The 23,291-nt window shown below is 33.7% G+C and overlaps 6 protein-coding genes across 6 annotated transcripts; 1 reads left to right on the plus strand and 5 right to left on the minus strand.

The window, feature by feature from the left end:
• Positions 1–3,953: 3,953 nt before the first annotated feature.
• TRIADDRAFT_18052 (uncharacterized protein) lies at positions 3,954–4,353 on the minus strand (the record flags this gene model as incomplete). Its single annotated transcript, XM_002113773.1, has 3 exons — positions 3,954–4,042; positions 4,117–4,164; positions 4,293–4,353. Coding segments are annotated over 3 exons (198 nt in total), but the record flags the coding sequence as incomplete, so codon positions are not given.
• A 1,630-nt stretch (positions 4,354–5,983) lies between these two features.
• TRIADDRAFT_57602 (uncharacterized protein) lies at positions 5,984–7,738 on the minus strand (the record flags this gene model as incomplete). The annotated part of the gene is made up of 7 exons (XM_002113774.1): positions 5,984–6,139; positions 6,280–6,348; positions 6,764–6,814; positions 6,926–6,985; positions 7,111–7,170; positions 7,242–7,292; positions 7,631–7,738. 7 exons carry the CDS (start codon positions 7,736–7,738, stop codon positions 5,984–5,986), a joined length of 555 nt encoding a protein of 184 aa, XP_002113810.1.
• A 1,808-nt stretch (positions 7,739–9,546) lies between these two features.
• Positions 9,547–11,084, minus strand: TRIADDRAFT_57603 (uncharacterized protein; the record flags this gene model as incomplete). Its single annotated transcript, XM_002113775.1, has 6 exons — positions 9,547–9,602; positions 9,697–9,866; positions 9,958–10,049; positions 10,385–10,428; positions 10,503–10,937; positions 11,015–11,084. The coding sequence occupies 6 exons, from the start codon at positions 11,082–11,084 to the stop codon at positions 9,547–9,549; spliced, it is 867 nt and encodes a 288-aa protein (XP_002113811.1).
• A 429-nt stretch (positions 11,085–11,513) lies between these two features.
• On the minus strand, positions 11,514–16,483 carry TRIADDRAFT_57604 (uncharacterized protein; the record flags this gene model as incomplete). Its single annotated transcript, XM_002113776.1, has 18 exons — positions 11,514–11,594; positions 11,708–11,812; positions 11,940–12,001; positions 12,071–12,161; positions 12,236–12,310; positions 12,421–12,497; positions 13,040–13,124; positions 13,204–13,302; positions 13,382–13,511; positions 13,636–13,685; positions 13,814–13,903; positions 13,980–14,054; positions 14,160–14,227; positions 14,319–14,346; positions 14,979–15,125; positions 15,424–15,594; positions 15,747–15,869; positions 16,415–16,483. 18 exons carry the CDS (start codon positions 16,481–16,483, stop codon positions 11,514–11,516), a joined length of 1,626 nt encoding a protein of 541 aa, XP_002113812.1.
• A 1,170-nt stretch (positions 16,484–17,653) lies between these two features.
• TRIADDRAFT_27270 (uncharacterized protein) lies at positions 17,654–20,139 on the plus strand (the record flags this gene model as incomplete). Its single annotated transcript, XM_002113397.1, has 11 exons — positions 17,654–17,719; positions 18,511–18,575; positions 18,719–18,742; positions 18,856–18,900; positions 19,069–19,111; positions 19,266–19,365; positions 19,431–19,432; positions 19,494–19,526; positions 19,633–19,687; positions 19,851–19,891; positions 20,071–20,139. The coding sequence occupies 11 exons, from the start codon at positions 17,654–17,656 to the stop codon at positions 20,137–20,139; spliced, it is 543 nt and encodes a 180-aa protein (XP_002113433.1).
• Positions 20,140–20,744: 605 nt separating this feature from the next.
• TRIADDRAFT_26280 (uncharacterized protein) lies at positions 20,745–22,949 on the minus strand (the record flags this gene model as incomplete). Its single annotated transcript, XM_002113777.1, has 7 exons — positions 20,745–20,959; positions 21,020–21,106; positions 21,202–21,382; positions 21,453–21,581; positions 21,692–21,837; positions 22,695–22,778; positions 22,916–22,949. 7 exons carry the CDS (start codon positions 22,947–22,949, stop codon positions 20,745–20,747), a joined length of 876 nt encoding a protein of 291 aa, XP_002113813.1.
• Between the last annotated feature and the right edge of the window lie 342 nt (positions 22,950–23,291).

Genomic DNA, 23,291 nt, shown 5'->3' on the forward strand with positions numbered 1-23,291 from the left:
GTTCATACCATGTTGACAGTCCATTGCAACTAGTCGTGCATTTGTAATGTTAATTTCGAACATGTCAGTAGAACATTTCGTAAATACATATTATTAAAACAGCTAAGTGATATTTTGGTTATTAAGTTATACAAAGTATAGCAACAATTTACTACTCACCTTCCGAGGAATCTCCCCATCCATTCTTATAAATAATGAATATATATAATTAATGAAAATAATTTTTGATTGCGACTTGTCCAACATTGTATAATAGTATAATACACAGTATTTTGAATAATATTCCCTCATGAGGCTATCATTCGTACACAGCTGAAACTTATTCTCAATACGAAATCAGATATATATTCTCAAGTATTCTATAATTATCCTCAAATCTTACACTGAGCGAGACAGTAACTACCCTAAGCAAAATACCAGTATTCAGTGTATTGTACTAACTTTCATTAACCCTAACGTGTTTACTGCGGCTATGTAATACTACATTAATTTGGGCAAATATCTAGCAGTTGACTGATGGATTTCAGCTCCCAAATGCAATTATTAGTTGCTGCTGCCATTTATTTGATGAAATATCCGCTGCCTGAAATTCATATGGCTTAAAAACTCCGTGAATTAATTTATAAGGGGCAGATTTACATGTATCCAAAATAAATAATGCGATCATCGTGCCCATTTATTTTAAATTAATGATGTATTATAGAAAAATTAACTAAACATATTTGTCTGTAATCATTAATTAAAGTTAAAATAACACATGCAGTCACGTTTTAAATATAGTATGAGTTCTTACGTTCGCATCAAACTGTCCTTGACAGTTGTTGGCAAATTGCGTAGTTATAACCAATGCGACACAAAAAATATGAATTAGTCGCATTTTCATATTGAGTAAACCCGTGAAAAACCACCAACCTAGTCATCAGTTATAATACGTCACAATTACTATAGCAAATTTCTTATACATTAATAACAGCGTTTTACGCACAATGGTCACGAAAATTTTTAAACTGCAATATTTAAACAAAATAATTCTCCAAGTGTATTTCAGTTAGGCGATTTTAAGAATAAAACACGATATCCATAAACGTCATAAGAGTTGAAATGAACATTTATGGCGAATATGAACTTAAAAGTTAGTAGATTAAATAGTTTGAGTTATCTTATAACTAACATAACTTCAAGCTAATATTTTCATCTGTTAAAGTTTTACAAAGTTTAATGAAAGTTAGATCTTATCGATGAATTGGCGTAAATAGCTATTTCTTACCTAAATTTTAATAATTTGAAATTATATCAGCCGGATAAAGTAGTATGAAAAATTCGACCCAATTCTTTTCTTAGTATAAGAAGCCCTAGAGATTGCCCTATGATGCGAGTGGCTTTAGTATACTAATGAGGATGAGTATAAAATGAATAAGATGATAAATGATCGATCCTTGCGGTATTTTTCGATTTTAGCCGACCCGTCTCATTCCGTTTATTTATTCACGTGTTTTTTTTCGAGCTCTCTGTCAATTAAAAGTAGAAATGCCGTCATTATTTACTTTTATAAATTGATTACTAAGCTTATTATCTTAAAATTGTCAGATTTGAGTTGTTGTTCTCCTAATTTCCGACCTGAACAGTATCTGCATGAAAACTTTCATCAGATTTCGCCAGCATGTGGTTTCTCAAATCTTGATAGAAATAATAACGGCAGAAGACTGTTGGACTACACATAGATTGCAAGCTTATATTAAATAATACTTATTTCATTCTGGTAGCCTTATATATTTCTTATTGAAGTAAGTTTTAAACTATAAACCTGACGTGACTTTAGACTTACACTTAGGTATCTTAAACTAAGTGATAAATCTGGTACTGTAATCCATAACATATACATCAATATTTTGTAGCTCATGCATAAAGACTTTTCTTAGTCAATTCATGACTTTAATAGATTGTACAGGATGACTTTCTTGGTAGGAATATGGTCAACCTAATCGGAAGTACAGATCATTGTATAAATAAATAACGAACATGACTCATTCGACTGACAAGCCAGTAAAATACTTCTTATTTAAATAATTGGTTTTCATGTAATTTCGTACTACGCATGATGTTCACAAACTTTGGGGACGTCAAGCTTTACGAACGTGTCGCTGTTTGACCGGGATCTTAACAAAAACAAGCACCTGCTGATATTTTTTGCATAAATATTAGCGTCATAGATGTCTGCAATATTATTTTGCATCGCTGAATTGCTTTTTGAATTAATTCGATCAAACATGTCTAGTTCATGCAAATTATTTTGTGTAACGATAATCACAGTCACAAGCTATCCCTTGTCTACGTATTATATTTACCACAATTATAACAATAAACATATTTTGAAATATCTAGGAGAAAATTTACGTAATCTTTTCACAATTATAAACGAAGGTATAATTGTCTCATCTATTTATCTTACATAAGAATCTAGGTAAAACGGTATTAAAATTCTTTTTTAATCTGACAAAGTGCCCATGTGAAGCAAATCGATGGTATTGGTGTCAATACAAACTTATTGGTTTAGCATTTCCTATGGAATTATATCGTTCTATATAACTACTGTATCATGAATTCAGCCTTAGATATCGGAAAATAGCAAGTTTGTCTACGGTATTATAATAGCAAATAGGAAGTTTTCACCTATAACGTCATGCACAATAAGCGCATTTATCTACAATACTTTGATTACTCTTGTTTACCGTATATATCCTGCATTAAATTAAATTACTGCAATCCCTACTAAGCCATGACAAGTATTGGTTGCAATTAAATGTTCCTTGCTGATATCAAGGACTGCCCAACAGACTGCTATGGAGAATTAAAATAATTAGCCGATCACAAAGTCATGTATTAAAATAAATATTCACCACATTTTCAACAAATTGATGTCTAACTTAGCAATAATTATGCAAACAGACCAGAAAGTAGGTAAGATTATACCAAATATATAGTACGAACAAAGCAATGAACTAAATAGGCATTAAAATTTTTTGAAATTAAATCCATGTTCAGATATTGTATTAGATGTAAAGTTGCTAAGCTAAACATTTCAATTTAGCCGTAAATGTGTATCTAACTAAGCCGTCTATCAGTAAGGTACAGGCTGACACCATTTAATATCTGTATAACATTTAGCCTACACTGAAGGTATTGCTCTAACAAGAATACTCCATTAAATATTCCATAATAACGTATAGAATAGCTTAAAACTCTTACTTAACACTTTATCAAGCAATTCTTAAGATGTAATTTATGTTCAAACAGCATAAATAAGGAATACAAAATTTACGCTATCGGCCAATATTTCTGTACAGTCTTACTGAATTGAAGTGGTATATAGCATATCTATGCTATATTGAAGGATGTATATGCACAAAATTAAGTTGTATACAGTACATTACATTGATAAACTAGACAGCACTACATCACGTAACCATCATGTAACCACCATCTGCCATTGACTGCAGTTACTAGTTATTGTGGCACAGTTAATTTTGGGTCGCTTTCGCTGGCTCACTATTACCACTCTCTACCTAAATGAGGTGAAACAATAAAAATTCACTTAAACTCTCCAGAATCATCCCTGAATATCAATGTCACAAAGTATAGTTCTCAACAAGTAAAGGTACGATTCTATCGCATGTGCTGTCAAGTAAAGATTTATTAGTAGTAGAAAAGTTTAATTTAGCAAGTTGAATAAACTGTCAATACTATCAAAATCTTCACGATATATCCTGGTAAACTTAAGTTCATTTCTTTCAAGTATGAATACATTATAGCCATTTTGAGCCCATCATCTTAATAACTAAGCGTAAGATGTACTGTACCTTGCTCTTAGTAACGTAAATATTGGTGACTATGGATGCTGCCTACTTGACCAGAAAAATACAGTACAGTACAGGACCATGCAATATTACCTCATATAACTCCGGATATTTGAAAACGTGCTGACAATTTGCGTAGCTCATGCCAAAGCCAGCACCAACGCCAAAAGCAATTGGCCAAGGACGACCTAAGGTGATCATAATATTAATCTGTTAACAAATACAAGACAAGGGATGAATTATTTGACAAATTTCATCTTACGTTTAAATGCAAGTGCAGAAAACACTATTCCTAAGCCGATTCCAGCTCCTGTAGAGATTTAGAACAAATATGTCAATACAACTGCTATAACAAGATAAATGTAGCAATAATAACGAAACTATAACTAGCAAAAGCTGCTCTAGCAATTAACGATGTCATCATTGGTGCATATTTACCGATCTTAACAGCCATGTCAGTTAGACATTTATCCCACTTTTCGCCCAAATCGTTCTCGTTTGCAACCATATTTGATTCGATTTCAGTCTCCTTCAAAGTGGATAAACCACGCATGCTCGAAATGAATTCATGTAACTTGCGTGTTCGTGGAATGTTGCCTACTGAGTATACTGTACCGTACTTAGGAGAACTGAGAGAATGTGAGCGCTATATGAGGGTCTCTAGTGAGCACTGAGCAGTCTCGCCTTCGACGACCGTTATTTTCTTTTGTAACCATAATGTACTGTAAAATACAGTACTATACACTGTAATCTGCAGTACTGTACACTGTACTGTACAGTACAGTCGTCCAAAGAAATTGACTGTAAGTCTGTAACTGTTTTTACAGTACAGTTCAATCTAATAACAGCTCTCGTATCTACAGGACGCAGTATGAAGAATTTACACTAGCACTTTGCTGATAGACAGTAGTTCTTGACTGTATTAATGGCCTGGTCTAGCCTGCATTGTAATTCATTTTTCGGAGATTTTTTTGAAAGTTCTAACGTGATAACAAATACAAAATTATTACAACAGGATACAGTGGTGGAAATAAAACGGCTGCCTACTGCAGCGCTCTGAGTTAAACATTTTGTTACTTACCGATAGAACTTAATTATGATTATTCCCCACATCCACACGAGCAAATTATTTGATGATCATGAAATAGCTAATTCTGCATTTATAACATTCAGACTGCTCATTTCTTAGCGATTTTTTCCTGAGAATTATTTAGTTATAGTAAAATCAATATTATCTGTAATTTTCGTGCTGCGATTTCAAATTTTATTATCGTTTTTTTTATCAGCTCTCCGAGAATATGGATCAAAAATTGAAATAAAAATTACTGTACGCGTATAATCTATCATGTAGCCGCCAGATAATAATGACTAGTTGTCCGAGAGAATTGTAAAAATTAAAAATACTTAGGTGCAAATGAAAGCATCTTGTTAAAGCTTTTATATCTTAAGTTAATGAAATACGAGCCATACTCTTCCTACTAGTAGTAGCTAGTACAACTTTACTCTGAAATTACGTTTAGCAAGTAATTCTCTGTATGCTTGTACCAAAATCCTGACCATTGTGTTACAATGGATAAGGAAATAGGAATACTGATATTCGTATACGTTTTTTTACAGTAAATTTTCGTAGCAGTTCTAAGTACAATGTCAACTGAATATTTACGAATTGATCTATTTTTTTGGCAGTCGTGTAATATTTACAATTTAAGAGGATTTAGCAATCATTATAGTTGCTCTGTTGAAAAAATAATTTCGCATGAACGGCTCGCGGATTCAACAAGCTACCGTAAGTAAGTATAACAGCTATTATTATCACCAATTTACTCCACAGGCAATAAACGACAACTATGTACGCACCAGCAGATCTACCGAAATACCATCAAAAGTGTTCCACAATTTGGAAAACGAGCATTTATTTTCAGCTGTACAAATACTACTATATGACATCTATTAATTATTAGGTGCTAGTGTAACCCATCAGCCGTAGTAAAGATAATACACTTTTATTACTTGTTTATTAGATATTGGCAAATAGATTGGTTACAATATGTGACCACATTCCAAATAGTAAAAGTTATGAAAATGTTACAACGATAAGTGCAAAAATTTAGTATTTATCTGCATTTTCTTTAAGGTGGTAAAGGAATCAAGCTTCTGATGATGTTCTCCATTAGACCTACATGTTGTTTTCGTACCTTTTCCGTGCAAGGTATGCAAGCAAAACATTGGCTGTTGAAGAAATCTTTAATCTTAACATCGGAATTCTCTATCTCTGATCTAGCCACCTACAGCATAAAAATAAAACGTATGACCCTAATGATAAATCAATCTCTATTATATCTAAGCGGCTATTTTTAAAATCCTTGACAGACTTTTATTACTATATAACGACTGTTACTATGACTGAAAGATGGCCGTTACTCACATTCGGATGTCTGCCTTGACTTAGTAGTACTGTTTGAGCACGAGGCAAACTTCGTTTTACCTCACATGTCTTGTAATTTACACTTGAATCTAGTTATCGTTAATAAATTTTGTCAAGCCCAGATAAAAGCTTCAAAACGCTAAGACATGTTCGATTACTATCAAGATTTGCCACCATAGAAATTGTAACAATGCAAGATTTTTCTCTATTTAGCATAACTACCTCTCGTGCCGGTTAATAGATCATGGGTGATTACGTCTTCCTCCGTATTGATATTAGCATCGTGATACGAGCTCATTGATGATATTGATATTGCGTCTTGATCCACTTGAGATACACATTCCGTACTAGTATAGTTCTTCCTCGAGAAATTTACATACCTATTCTCTATTCGATCGGTCTAAAAATGATTTAACTCTATCATGTCTAACTATTTCGAAGATTTAGCTTTAGGCTTCTTGTAATCAATCCATCAAAGACTTACCGTTAAAAATGTATCAATGATATCTTCCATTGAAGAGCTAACGGGTCCATTCTATATATTAAATGCTTTATAATTACTTTAAGTAATTAATCCTTTACATTAAATTTGTAAATATCCTAAGAAGTAGTCAATAATATCGATGAAAAGTCGTAGCATTTTTACCGCCAAGGCTGGATTAATACCGTTGTAAAGTAAATCTGGTTGAGACGATGCATAGTCGGTCTATTCAGTTTTAGTAATTAGCAAATATTGTCGGCGTTAATATCCAGCATTCATGTATTTACTTCTAAATTTTCCTAATGGCACTAAAATGATATTTGTCTGCAGGCTTTCTTGCATGATCTTACCGTTGATATTTGATCTTCATTGTTATTTACGTCAGCTACTTGACTTCTTCCAGGGTTAATCTAATTAATCAAGATAGAACTTTCAGGTAAATAGTGAGACCATCCTTTGATATTCATTTAACATTTCTTACGGCAGATGGTGCATGTGCAATACCATCCGCGTGATCTGCAATTGGTTCTTCCTATGCAAAAATATCAAGTAAATGATTATCGAACGGCTATAAAACAATACTACTCCTTGATATCCAATGTTACTCCGTACGATGTTATGTTATTATATCATCCGGTATAAAAGAGCAGTTTATCCCCACCAGTTCAATAAAGAACTCTCAAAGGCGAACTTAAATTTATACCCACTCTAGCTTAATATAATACTAAATCAGTATGATACTAATAGCAAATAAAGTTTACTCTCATTATAGTATTATGCTAGGCTATCGCGATATTAACAGAAGCTCTTGCTAATTATTCAGAAATTCTATCTAAAGCCCGACCTTACTATATTTACTAATGTACTTACTGTCCTAATGTCAATGACTTCGCAAATGTCTTCCACGTAAGGTTCGAAAATATTATCATAGAGAGAATATTCATTTTGCCAGTCTTCTGCAGTTAGTACACCAGCCATGATCTTTCTTATTGATAAGGCAAAGTTTACAGTAATCAATTGATAACGACAAGCCGCCGACTTCTACTTCACGAATATTAAATAACTTCACTAATCAAAATCTGCGCACTAAGACCAAATTTGGTTAGTCTATCTTCCCTAGGCTATACGTACAACACATTAATTGACTGAACATAGAAAATCGGAAGCTACAGTGGTTTATACCATGTTCTTCTTTTTGCAGACCTAGTATTTAGTACGGTATCATAGCAGGGTATTGCTGATAGACAATTATATAGTATATTGCACTATCTATAATATATAAGCATACTAAATTAGTAAAACAAATTAAGTATCTAGGAATGTAGGTCATGCAAGGAATACTGTATATTTAAACATAAATTATGGTGCAATGCATTATCATCTAAACCCACAATAACCATTTACAATGACCTTAATAAAAACTATTAAACAGATTGTTCTTTAAAGTATATCAAATAGCGGATAAAAATTCTTTTATTTCTTACTTTATCGTAATTGCTGACTGTAGATATCACCTTGAATCATAACATGCGTATTTAACGAATAAAGCCGTACAAAATAAAATAAAATAGCTTTATGATATCACAGATTATTGTGTACATATGTAAGATTCACTGTTTATCAATAAATGTTTATACTTAATCTTTGATGATTTATTCAGCATCTGAATTGCAATAAATATTTAATTGGAAATACATTACAACGTTATCTTTTCAAGCTTAGGATATAGAGCCTGATTTAAATCATTCATTCTATTTAAAGCTAAACGATGGCAAAAAATACACGTGAGTGCTATCTAATAGCAGTCTGTATTATACTTCTAGGTTTCGAGATTATTTTTTGACAGCGTTTGCTGCAGCCAACCAACTGATAACTCTTAAATTTTCTAACTTTCCTCGAGCTATTTCTGTACTAATATTTGTGATCTAAACGGCTGATAACATAGATTGATATATGCCCTAATTCAGTCAAAAATTCGATTCTGATCTGCTATGGCCATTAGCCGTCAATAGCGCATATAACAATATAAACGCCTAATTAAGTCAAAGATTCCCGGCTATTGCTACTATTGCGAAGTATTGCCCGAAGACACACCGTAAATAAGATTATGATTACCGAATGTAGTGAAACTTGCTATAAGACAGAGCTCGAGTATTCTGATCATATTTATTGATAAATTATTAGTAGCATAATATGTTAAGTAAAATTTTAACAGAAGAGTATCAAGATATAATGAAATATTTAAAGTGTGAAAGAATTAGCAAAGAACAGCCGAAAACAATTGATGAGAAATTTGTAATTCAGTAGCACTATTCTCATTTTAACAACAAATAAAAATAGTTCTGCAGTAGCTACACTGTGTAAACTTTACAACTATTAATGAAATATATTACTTATAACAAAATAACTGAATTATTAAAACGATCCATTCATTAAACACGGTAGGCAACATTAAGCATTTACTATATTTATATTCGAAATATCTACAGGACAAATGTATTGTTACAAAGATTTATGGTAACGGCCAATGTTTATAATTAATTAGCCATTTTAAAGTAATTCCAATCATTGCATTTAATCAGCTATGAATTTCATAGATGATAATCGATTTTAAGAGCTCAAATGTAAAATTTCCAGATGCACACGTTGTCATTGGCAATTATACTGGTTTCTTTCAACCACATTTACTCTATAATGTTGAGTAGTAAATACCATTACTTCTAAGCCTTTGAAGTTTATTCGCTAACAGTTAGGAACGATGTTGCAGGTATCAACTCATTAAAGCATTACTTTTTCGAGCTTGGTCGACTTGAAGATTTTGAAGAAGGTTTTTTAAATTGACCTATCGTTAGCAATGTGAATCATAGAGAAGTTAGTCTTGCATATCTCAGATTATCATTAACATAAAGAAGAGTTGTAGAACTATACGCTCTTACCATCGCTTGTAGTCGTTTTGGCATGTTTGTCAGAGAATGCTGAGGTTGGACGCGATTGAGTCGGTACACCAGTACTGTGCGTTGGAGTTGGAATGCGATCTGGTTGCGATAGATCGGGGGTTCTTGGTATCTTCGGACGGGAAGAAAATGCTGCCGTATATTCAACATTGCTGTAGAGAATCGAAATAAGATTATCTCAGCTTCTTCAAGTAAACTGTAGCAGAAATGAAATTTCATTGTTATTTTGAATGTATCTCCTACTTTGATCGCACTTTTGCCGAAACTTGTCTAGTTGGCTTTTCCGAAGGTTCTGTAGGATCGGTATTTTCCGGTTGTATAATTTTTTTTTCCGACTACGCAGACGTAGAATCAATTTTAATTAAAAGTTGGCTATAGGATAAGTTAGCAAACAAAACTTCTACAGTTTGCTATTCTATAGCTTGCATTGTTATAGTGGCATATTCTAATATTACACCTATACAGCATTATAGGCATAACTACTAAGTATTGTTCTTCAATGAACCTTGCTATGAATTTAATAACGTAAGTGCTGTTGATACCAATTTCGAGTCATTTTGACTTAGCGTACAACTTAAAGTGAACATATCATTCGACAACAATACTACGCACAGTTTTAAAAGTGATTGTTGTATGAAGTCAGAAGTAAATCACTTGAACACTAACTCACCCCAAGGATCTTAGAGATAACTTCCGATGCTTTATCATCAACCGCTAGAACAAAATTAAGCAGCAAAGGTATTAAGATCTTTGCATGAAACGAAATAATAAGAAATACTCTCACTTACGTAGTTGGACCTCCGTGTCATCTGGTGCTTGAGTATCATCAACAGCTTCCTCATCGTCGACCTTTGCCACACGACCTTTTGTCACTGTACCGGGCCTTATTCTGCCGTCATCACTTTTAGCACTTCCTAATGAAACTGACTTTGCACTACCACTTCGAGTCTTGGGTCGAACAACTTCTACTTCGCCCTTTCTACTAGGGGGGTTATTTTGCAGTGAACCAGATCTTTGTTTCGTCTTGCCGCTGTTTTGCGGTGACTGCTTGGATGGCTTAGCTGAACTAAAAGAAGACGTTCGAGGACTATAGTTTTCTTCAGCTCGCGATTGTGAACGTGGCGATTTATTGGCACCATAGCTGCTAAGCCGACTTGGCATTTTACTAACGGTTAAATCTGCTTGAGAAGCAGGTCGCGATTTATCTCCACTATTTCCTTCCTCTAGAAATTTGTTAAGTGTAATTATAATCAAAAATGTAGTACTAGAACATCAAGCCGTACACATATTCTAACTTCACCTTGTAAGTTCTCTAATCGGACAGACTCTCGAGCAGACTCTATCCCTGTAACCCCATCACTGCTTGCCATTTTATTTAAGAAAACAAAGCTCAAATATCTCTTACAAGTGCAAGCATTTTATAACATTCTAAATAAATTACATTGTGACATAAATTTTATTCATGTTGGCTCCATAACTTACCCTTGATAGCTTTGCTTTAATTTAGCTGTAAGACACAGATTGCAATAGAAATGTCAAAAGGTAAATATATCATTAATGACTAAAATATAGGAAAATCCACTAACACTGCAGTACGATAAGAGTGTCATGAAAGCGAGTACAAGTTCAACACAATTATGCTATACGATTACTTGATAATTTAAGTAATAATATGATAACTTTATTAAATTACAGTTACCAGTAAAAATTGTAGATGGTGTAATCGGTCGTTGTAGAGGCCCATCGTCAATACTATGAGTAATTCCCTACATTAGAAGGGTACTTTATCAAATTTCACATTACGACTGATAGTAAGAAGTAATAACAATTTCACTAAGTAAAATTACCCTTTCTCTTTTCTTGTGCTTAACACCTAGAGCCTACAGCCATGTAACAAACAGGTAAAACTGCATATTTAATAAAAAAAGATCAAGCCACTAACTGATATAATCAGTGTTTAAAAAAAGTTGATACCAACTAAGGTTAAACATACCACCGAATATCTGACTTTTAAAAGATTTTCACCATATAAATCCCCGTCATCTGGTACAATATTGTCGTCCTTGTCGATGTCCTCCTCGAGAGTTTCTTGATCATCCTGTAAAAGATATTTGATGAACTTTTCGTTATGGAAACGATCTTATTCGACCTTAAATAAGTACTTTTACATTATATAGTACAATTTCATTAACTGGTTATCGTAACATTCAAAAGGGCTAACTGACATCATCGTCTTCTTCGTCCTCGTCATCTGAAGCTGCATCATCTTCTTCATCGTGTCTGTTTTCTGCAATTATATGAGTTTAACTATTAATATGATAAGTATTAGCCGTCGAGATTTAGGCACCAAATCTACCTGAGTTTAATTGTTTTAAAATAAATTCCATTTGACGTCTTTCTTCAGCGTTACTATCACTCTGATAATAATTGAGCATGTCTTCCAATCCCTTGATAACATTATAGCCGATTGATATTAAACTAAGCCAAACTACCTACTATTTTTGATTGATATCTTACTAACCATGGCTTTAGCCTCTTCACGAATTGTAGGTCTTGATAAAATACTATACAGTGCACCATTAACGTAAGGTCGAACCTATTGTAGCGTTCACGACAAAAGTAAGATTACGCAGTAATAGTCACACTTAAAAAGCGTAAATCCTTTACTGTGTTTCAAAAATTAAGATTATAATAGATTTGACATACTTCGCGGTTTTCATGCCCTAAGAGATCGCAAAGAACTTTTAAGACAGCACTGGCTTTACTTTCACAACGAATCTTTCCTGTAACAGGATTTTAAAATATCAATAATTATATCAAAATCAAATGCGGGTAATATTGACCTGATAGAGAAGAAGTTACCTGCTTTTCGTAGGCAGAGATTCATCAATAGAGCCACAGAATACTCCAAAAAGTAATCGGACATAGATTCAAAGCACCGATAAGCCATTCAATGAAACCTTCAAGGATCATTTGGGTCTGAAATTTCCTTCTGCGGAATCAAACATTGTTCAAAATACAAAACTATCAAAGATTTTTACTAAATATATGTTGACTGTCGCAGTAAATTATATTATTTGCTTATGAACAGTAGTGTTGACCTTAAACTTAGTTTTTGCACACAACCAAGTAGATTTTCCATTGATAAATCATTGAATTTATTATTTTCCATGCTTTTTTTCAAAGCATGAATCAATCTTTCACTCCTACTTAGATACGTACGCCCTGATTTTGATATTATCATAAATGATATTACATGTTAGTTTATAACTTATCAGCTATCCGGCCCTATGATGTCATGATGTAACCTAGTAGTAGTATTTACCAGCGCTTAATGATGCAATCGCATTAAGAAATCTTGCAAGACTTTGCCTCAATAATCCTTCATTTAGTAATTCTAAAAGTGTATCCTGCGTGTATATGCGGTTAAAAGGAGAAATTTTTCTAGGTTACTGTCAATTTGAAAGATAGCTGAGAATCGAATCCAACCTGATAATTTCCACTTTCCACGCAACCGAGTAAATCGTTTGAAGAATAGCTAGCCATTGTTTCATCACGGTATTCAATGGATGATGCTTTGGTAATTCTCTAAATAAATCCAAATAATCAAAATCTCGTAAGTATAAAAAGGCTAAGGATCAAAGGGTACTGTGGTTATATGGCTCACCCAACGAAGTGCTTGCAACAGAAAACCTTTAGCCGGGTCGCTTTCCGTGGATATGTCTAGTTTTATTTTATTGAAGTCTAATACAGTTGGTTCGTTACTTCCATCCATAGAAGATCTCACTGGTTTCAATCTATAATTAATGGAAAAACTGGAACTTTAGCGGTTAATGTAATATCTACCACATTACTTTAAATCTGCTTGCAACAATATGCAAATATGTAGATACTGGATTAGAATAATATTAATAAACGGACATGGATGTGCTTTCATTGATTGCAACAGACTGGCGAAGTAGCGCAGAAGCCTAAAATTGGAATAAATAAAATATATTGTGAGCAATAAGACAGTACAGCATGTACACTGTACCGTATAAAAATCTTAATAAAGTACTAGCTATCGCTTAAAGCAAATATATGCATATTGCAAGGTTACCGTTCCGGGTCGAGAGATATCCACCGATTGATTGGCAATACTACCGGCAAAAAGACGATTACAAACTGTTCGAAGATACTCCGTTGTCACCTAAATACATTATAAGCATGATTGTTACATCAGTATTTATGGACTGAAATTATGCACTTGTGCAGTTAGTTCTAACCGGTTTCCCTTTAATTGAATCCTCCATAACATCCACCAATTCTGCAGTAATCCCGATTAAGTTATGATAGTCAGCCTTTGAATAATTACCGTAATGTACATAATTAAAATCAATTTAAATCAGTATTTTGTAGAATGTCATTGCGAGTGACATCAGTATCAAATAGGTTAGATCCTGTACCTGTATTTTATTGAAACGTTTAATATATTTTACTACACGTTGTTCACTTGCTTGTAGATTTCGATCAGCTATTGTTCAATATGATAGATAATAATGAGTGTTAACACAACGTTAAAAAAACCCGGTCAAAGATAAAAATATAATATACTAAATCCTCACCTCGCTTAATGATCAATTCCTGATTTTTCTGATGTATAAGAGTATTAGTTAAGGTTGTAAAAGATATTGTAAGTTGAGACAATTTGGATGCGTGTCAAATTATGTTATATTATTTATAATTCTATGTCGTGAAGTAATAATTAATAAATTCTAAATTTTATCGTCCGTACCGATACTATATCTGTAAAATCACTCTCAATAAGATAAATATTAAAATAAAAGGATTTCAAAATATAAATTTTCATGATCTTTGGCGAAATATCATACAATAATTACTACAGAGGGCATATTAAACAAGCATATATTTAAGATCTTACAGGCAGAACTACAAAAAAGTTCTTAGATCTTAAAGTAGCAATTGTTTCTACGTTATATTTGGAACCGCTTTATATTTTCATTTTAAGGATGTTGAGGTAAAACACAACAAAATGAGGACTTTGAAGGTGAATTGGGTGTAATCATGCCAGGATACGAATAAGGTGACCAATTTAGGTTCGTTAGAGACCTTGAGCGTCTGTTTTAAGAAAGCTTCTAGCTTCATTCGTAGATTTGATGACCATTCGGGCTAATAAGGAGATATTTTGAAATCGTTAGGCACATCGATAGAGACAAGACACTATGGTAACATATAGGAGCTTCATTTTGGGTTTGCTATTTTACCTTAAATAAGCTTTTAAACTCTTCATGATTTCTTAAATCAGGCACAAACGGTAATGCAAAATATGGTAGTAGATCTCTTGATTGACTAAAGTTCGATCCACGATTGTCAAGATACTTTCTAAAACGCGCCATACTCTCACTCGCATCCTAATAAGACAAAAAAGTAATATTACTTCTAATTCTATGAATTATTACAATTAATTAATCGGATAACTTTTTTAAGGCCGACTAGATAAGATACAATTAGAGAGTATTAGAATAATATATTATAACTAAAGATGTAGCAAATTCGGATTAATCAATTTAGGGTTCTAATAGATTAATATACTTTAGGGAATCAATGCCTCAAACATCAAATTTACCACTGTAAAATAAAATTAACGAGAAATGAAATTCCCGCTTCAAAACTAGTTTATTCTATTCTATATTACGTTCAAATGCTTACCAGTGAATCTAAAGGCGATAGCCTTGGATAAATTGCAAAATAAATTTGCAATGAAAATTCTAGTCGTTGACATTCCTTATCTGCATTCAAAGTTTCAGGAGGCAAACTGGTGTTCCACAAGGAAAAGAATTCGGTATGATCTCCGTTCTTGTAGGCCGATATTAAATCGCTCTTTAAGATCCATACATACATTAATATGTATACTTTATTAGTTGATACAGACAACATCGTTTTATCAAGATAGAATCGTCATTCTAGCAATATTATATGATTATTATTTTTTCTGGCTTATAGCAGCTGTTATTGTTACTATCACAGTATACCTGCAGTTTAACTTTTTCAGCAGCAGTTTGAATCTGATTTAAATTTGGATTAGCTTTTCCAGCATTAACGCACTCCTCACTAAACCTGATGGCAGTATCTTTAAGCCCACTAAACAATAAGTACTATATAAAATTTAAGTGCACGTATTAGTAGACTTGTTAAATAATATGAATACCTAATATCCATAAAGCAATAGATGATATCGCAAATATAGATTATAAGAAATAGCTGATGATGTTTTTTGTATGGAGAAGAGAAGATTACTTAGAAACTCTTCTAGTAGTTAACAAAATAACGCACTCATATAGTACGTGAGCGTCTTATGCAGTTTATCATCTAAAGAATTAAATGCACGATGCCTTACTGGAAACATTTACGACTACGATGCCTAGCACAACTTCACAATTTAATATTCTAGTTACTTATCGTATGGTATATCATCAAGGACCATCTCAAATTATGAGCATCAACATAATATCTTAATTTATTTACCACTCAAGGAGAAAAACCCACAGTACAGTGAAGCTGTAATATATCTTACGTTTTTGTTTGGCATCCTGTCACATCAGTCGGTTAAATATAAATATAATTTATACTGATGAACGACATTTTCGCTATTTTCATTATTAAATAGCCGTGTAACAAAATTATAAATACTATACTATACCTCAGTAATGACGCTGTTAAGATGGTCTTCGTTCACAACGTATTCAGTGTCGCTCGATGAATCCTTCATATCGGTTTTGTTTCGGTAAGTATTTTCGGATGCCACATTTAAAAGGATAGCTTTTTTAAGTAATTATTGCTTTATCCGCCTAGAAAGAAATGAGATGCATTTGCAATCATTTTGAAAATGATATGGGGATTATATCATACCAAACTTTTATGGCTATCCAACAAGGTATTCTCGGGTATAACAACTTAAATTGCAATCAAAACATCGTTCGCAAAACTAAACTGTTCTAACAAATCATGGTGCATTTCATCCTCAACAGATTTGCATGCCTCATTGGTTACCAAAAAGTATGCATAAAAAACTCTTTCTACTACAATGCTAAAGTAAGTAAGTATAATTTTTGCTGATTTCAAATATTAACATGCTATTGAATCATTCATTTGTTTATACTTACAGTATTTAAGCTAAGCTATCTTACTTCACATACACTGATATTGACGCCTGAGACTTACTGGAAGGTGCTACTACCGCAGTCAAACTTGAATATCAAGACCCGTAGAATCTTATTATCTTGACGCTTTCTTCCTGTATTGGAAATATTTTCAAATTGGTCCAGTAAATCGAGCCTGCTGGCTTAATATTTACAGTAGGTGGGTAACGTTACTGGACATTAGATTGATTATTGATGAACTGGAATTTCAAATTTTTCTAGTTATTCGACTATTCGTTAAAGTCGTTAATAGTAAATATAATTAGCACTCAGCCACATTACAGTTGCGCACTGCTCTACAGGTCAGTATCCTAAACAGTGTCTTGAACAGATGAAGATGGTGCAGGAGCTAAATGCGAATAAACAGACCTACCGTTTCTATGGTTTCATCCTTTATTATCGACTGCCCAACGCCCATGTGAAAGATGAAGTGACAGCACAGTGTACAGTGTACAGTTGTACAGTACAACCATTAGTAGTACTGTACTGCAGCTGGGTGCAAGGCTTCCGTCATGCGCGTTTGCTTCTGGTGCACACGATTTTACTATGCTGGCCCGAAGACCGTTTCCAGTACCAGCACCATACTGAACGGTCTCCGATTGTATAGCCACTGGGCAACTTCAGAACAATCGAGCTGACAACTTGGACATATCTACAGCAAGCTGAATAACTTGCAATAGTTACCTGAGTTTAACTTGATTTCCTTGCAAGTAATCTACGAAATAGTTAAGAAATTTGCTATGGCTTTAGCACCGAGTAATCCTTCAAATCCTATTGTTTTCTTCGATATTTCTATTGGTGGTCAGGTAAAAGTGACGGCTTTGAATTATCATAATTTATGAATTCTGCATTTTGTATGACTGTTTTAACGAGGCCAGTTATTTGCTAGAAATTGATTTCAACGTACTTTAGGTAGTATATGAGATCGTTATTTATTATTAAGAATTATAGCTAGCATGTGCAGCAAGATTTTATACCATCTTCTCATCAGGCTATGATAAGATCAGTCGAATAGAAGATTGTATCGTCATGTCCTTAAACATGTACTGTACTGTACAAGTATACGTATATTCGTTCTACGAGTATTTCAATAATAATTCTAAATTCTCAATACTTAATTTAACATGGAACAGTATTTGAAATTGGTAATTTGTAACTATATTGTGACCAATGTTAACGAGTTCTTTTTATTGCGCACTTCAGCCCGATCCATACTTTGCAAATATTACTATTGCATGCTATCATTTCATCATTAATGTATACGGCAGAGTAAAGTACTCTAACTGTTAACAGAGCGATCACCAGCACAGAGGAGTGCAGCAGTACCTAGATAGTAACACCGTCATTTTCATATTAATGCGTAATAGGATTACCCTGTCCGCCACCGAAGATAGCGTTATCGTCAACCATAATTTTAAAATAGCTTTTCAAACTTCTACTTTAAAGTTACAGAGTTAGTTTAAACTGCAATATAAAATCCTATCGATGACTAAATATGTAAATCATGCGTGTTGGTAAATAAATAATATCTTCTCAAATTTGGGAGAAAATCTAGGTATAGTTTCTCGTTATAAAAATTTTCTATGCATACATTTAGGAAGTAGGTAGAATGAAGATGGAACTATTTGCTGATGCTGTACCGAAAACAGCAGAAAATTTTAGGTTCGTTAACCTAGCAGTAATCAAATTTCTCTTCAAAAATTTAATGTTGTTATCAAATTTTAAGAGCTAATAGTTAAATTGAGTTTGATCTGTAACTTGCTTCCCTTAACATAATATTTCTTAATGGATATTTGTTGTTGCAGGCAATTTTGTACAGGAGAATACAGGTAAAGTAATATTTGAAAGATTGCTACATAACTAATTTTGATGATCGTTAAGCTTTTACCTCGCGAGCATGCAATCCTAATATTTTAGTGATTCTTCAAACTCAATCTTTTAGGACTGCAGGTGTCCCTGTTGGTTATAAAGAATGCCAATTTCACAGGTATGAAATTGTGTATAAAATGCTCCCATATGCAATAAACTTTTAGCTGAGTCTACTAAAAATCTATGGGTGTTGTAGGTATTTATGCCTATTTTATCGTACTAACAAAGCTAGCCTATAAAATATTTTTAATGTAACATGCATTCTTACTTTAATTATTGATACTAGAGTTATTAAAGATTTTATGGTTCAAGGTGGCGACTTTGTCAAGGTATGTAAGCTATCATAATTATGCAACCAGTTATAATCAGTTTCATAAGTAGTACATGATTTGAATGAATTAATTCTAGATTTGATCGTATATGAGCATTATAATTTGACACCTTAATACTATTCGATCATATAATATGGTGCTAATATATTAGGGAGATGGAACTGGCGTCTTCAGCATCTACAACGAAACTAACTTTAAAGATGAAAACTTTGAGCATAAGCATGTCTCCGCAGGCATACTTTCCATGGCAAGTTCAAAGCATATTTAGCTGATTTGAAATAGTTTAACAATAATAGTTCTGCTCCTGCAATATTAGACGTACGACGCTCTATAATATTGACTCTTTCCCAATATTTGACAATATTTCCTTTTATGATAGGCTAACAGTGGTCCCGGTACTAATGGCTGTCAGGTAGTAATACCGTATGCTTAGTTGGTTGCGCTTGCTATTGATTAATTACTTCATAGAGCGATTTAGCTTAACATTTTCTAAAATTATAAATATAATCTGTTTTTAGTTCTTTATAACTTGTACGAAATGTGAATTCTTGGATGGAAAGCACGTTGTTTTCGGTAATAAATCTTTATGAGTGATGTGTGTAATATTATCACTGTGCTCTAGTGATATCATTATTTAACATTCAGAGATAGTAGCATGAATTATAAGTTAGTACTGTATCACAAGCTACATGTACATTATGAGTGCCTGATCATCTTAATATACTTCTCCTATTAGGACGTGTTCTAGATGGTATGCTAATACTAAGAAAAATTGAGGTATGTATTTTCACTCTTTATCAGATAAATTGTCGTATTTATAATATTGATTTCTAGTAAATGGACTCATCATTAATCGTGGCTATCCTAGAATAGAATATTTGTTTACTTTCGTTTTTTTCGTGCTTCGAATTTTAATCTATATTTGCATCTGATCATGTAACAACATATTGTTACAGAATGTTCCAACGGGTCCGAATAACAGACCAAAGTTACCGGTAGTTATTACCCAATGCGGCGAAATGTAAACTTATGACGAAAATGTATTTATCTCCGTTTTCTACAACTTCGATTTCACTATCTCTGCCTATGCAGGTTTCTTAGTCTTCCTTAAAATATTTCAAATTATGCACCATTCTTAATTGTGTTCTTACTCCTGTATATTACGCGATCCTATTATGATTGCATTTTGTATACCTTGAATTGATTCTTCCAAGTATTACCGATAAAGCCATTAAAATAAATAACAATTACATCACAGGCATTTTCAATTTTTTATTGACTCAAAATACATAAATATTATTCGAAGCCGATGCCACCTTCACGGCAATTCTACAGATCATATTTTAATACAGTGCAAGGACGAGACTGGAGGAAAATCTGTAGGCCATAATCATACTATATACAAATATTTATATCGATCAAGTTCGTAAGGCGCTACAAATCCGTTAAAGATTTAGGAAGTTAATCCTGTATACTAGTGGTATAGTGTACACAATAATTGACTGGTAAAATGAAAGACTGGCGACGGGATTAAAAAATTAAAGTAACCCGTCTTTGAACTAGTTTAAAGTCCCTGGTGGAGCAAGTTCACCTAAAAATCGCAAACGTTAATTATTAGTTAACAATACAATTAACTACTAAAAGATATGAAATCACCTGGTGGAGGAGGGGGAGCAAATCCTGGAGGTGGTGGAGGTAAGCCAGGACGCATGTTGGGAAATCCACCAGGAAAACCGGGTGGAGGAGGGGGCGGAAACATGGTCGGTGGTGGCGGAAGCATTCCACCCATTGGCGGCGGTGGCATTTGCGGCATACTAGGTGGAATTCGTTCCATTACTGGCAACACTGGAGCTACTGGAGGTACTATGGGAGGAACTTGCGGGGCAGCACTACCAGTATTACTACTATCCGTAAATGTTGGAGGAGCATCAGCGAAAAGCTGGTGAGGTCTATCCGATTGTACCAGAGGATTTTGAGCAGCCAATAAACGCTCTATTGCAAACAAAATCATAAATTTAAAACTTTACTGGCAAATATCAATAATTCAATCTTCAACGTGTTAGTGGCTGCGTAGCAGATTGAAATACCTGCAGCCGAGCCATGGCGTTCGCCCTTTGAATCTTTCTTAAATGCGTATGACACATTTATCGTACGATTGCACAAAAATTGGCCATTCATAGCTTCCATAGCAGCATCTGAGGCATCAAAGCTAGCAAAATTTATAAAAGCGAATCCTTTCGATTGTCCAGTTTCCGGATCTCTCATAATCTAGAAAAAAATTGTCATCATTACGTATGAAAATAAAAAAAGTATCAGCTTGACTAATGAAATACGTTACCTTCGGCGTCTGTAAAATTACACCAAATGCACTGAAAGTATCATACAGCTGTTTCTCGTCTACTTCTGGATCTAAATTACCAATGAAAACGTTTGCACCAACATCTAAATTCTTATTATGCGCAGAAGCCTGTGAAAAAAGAAAATAAGATCTTATTTCATTCATAACGCTAATTAGCCCTATTCTCACAAATCTTCAGGAACTGCATCTCCAACACACACAACATAGTATGAACTTACTTTATTTACTCTTATTGGCTTTCCATATAGCTTAATCATGTTCATTATTTTAATAGCATAATCAGCATCGTCTTCCCCTAAGAACTCGATAAATCCATAGCCTTGATGTGCCTGGGTTATTCTGTCTTTTGGCATATGTACATTGACTGTGTAATAAGGGAATAAATGTCAAGTTGTTGCAATGAGAATAGAGAATATAAGATAACAAATACAGTACTACAGTACAATAATAATCTATTACATATACATTCTATTCTAATACTACCTTATAGTACTATAGACGTAAACTGAACAGTTTCATCCAATAAAAACCAGCTGAATATGACCAACTAACTAATCGAACTGAGTTAGTGTTTTGAGTTTGAAATAAGGACGATCCAATATATAGTACAATTACACTGTTGAAAAGTGCATGAGCAACTGAGCATTCACTACTACTACTACTACTACTACACAGCTACACCGGCTAATATCAAGTTTTAAGATCTTTACTACTAGGCTTAAAGTAATAGGGATCAATTCAATTATTTTGATCCCGTAATGTGTACTTTATTGTGAGCGGTAATAAAACATCGATATACTCTTACGTCAATCCTACAGCTGAATGGATTAGCAGAACGTATATAACGTTGATGCTCATAATACTAATTCTAATTATGACAATTTAAAGTTCTCCCCAATTAGCAATAGAGCAGCATAATATGTCTGAAAAAGCAATACATTTGATCTAATACAAAAAGAGAACTTCCTTTATAGCTGAAAGGAAAAGAGCAACGATATTTATATCGCTGCCTGAATAGTTCATTTATTGACGCTTCACCATGGAGAAGTTTTAATCAAGTATGGTGTCTACTCATGCATAAATGTGATTTATGATTGAAATCTACCTAGAACTTATTCACTGCACGTCTATGTAAATATATAACTATTGCGGTAGTTGCATTAACGCATTGAAAGCTATAGGATGAATTGATAAGATGATACTGCAATAAATGGAACCTACCGACTGGGCCTGCTTGCAAGAACAATTCCCATAAAAGCGTTTCGGATACTTTTTCATCCAGATTACCGACGTAAATGGTTGCATCTATTCAATACAAAGTACGACAGTATCCTTGAGGCGCATTACTTTAAGCATATGCTAGATCAATCTACAGTACGTCTAAATATAAAATGTAATAGGCACCAGACATGATTATTCTTTGCAGGGAAGGTTTTACTAACCTTGATTTCTTTCAGTCACCGGACCAGCAGCCATTTTTCCTGTAGGCAAACGCACGATGATCGTCGTTGGAGTTTTGGATTACAGTGTCAGTACGGTCCTGTAAAGATTCAGTATTGCTGTATTGTTCACTGGTATCATTTTTACTGGTTGATGAGCAAGGCCGTTACGCCGGTCACTGCAACGACAGTACAGTACCATATCAGAGGTCTTTGCTGTACAGTACAGTACTCTACACAGCACAATACTGTACAGTACAATACGGACGAGACTACTGTACAGTGTACAGTACTGTACTGTACTGTACACTGTATCAGGGCCTCTAAAAAACCAGTACAGTACCAGACGCTCCGTGTACAGTGTACAGTGTACAGAGTA

Source organism: Trichoplax adhaerens, genomic scaffold (assembly GCF_000150275.1).
Source record: "Trichoplax adhaerens TRIADscaffold_6 genomic scaffold, whole genome shotgun sequence".
In the NCBI taxonomy this organism is placed as follows: Eukaryota; Metazoa; Placozoa; class Uniplacotomia; order Trichoplacea; family Trichoplacidae; genus Trichoplax; species Trichoplax adhaerens.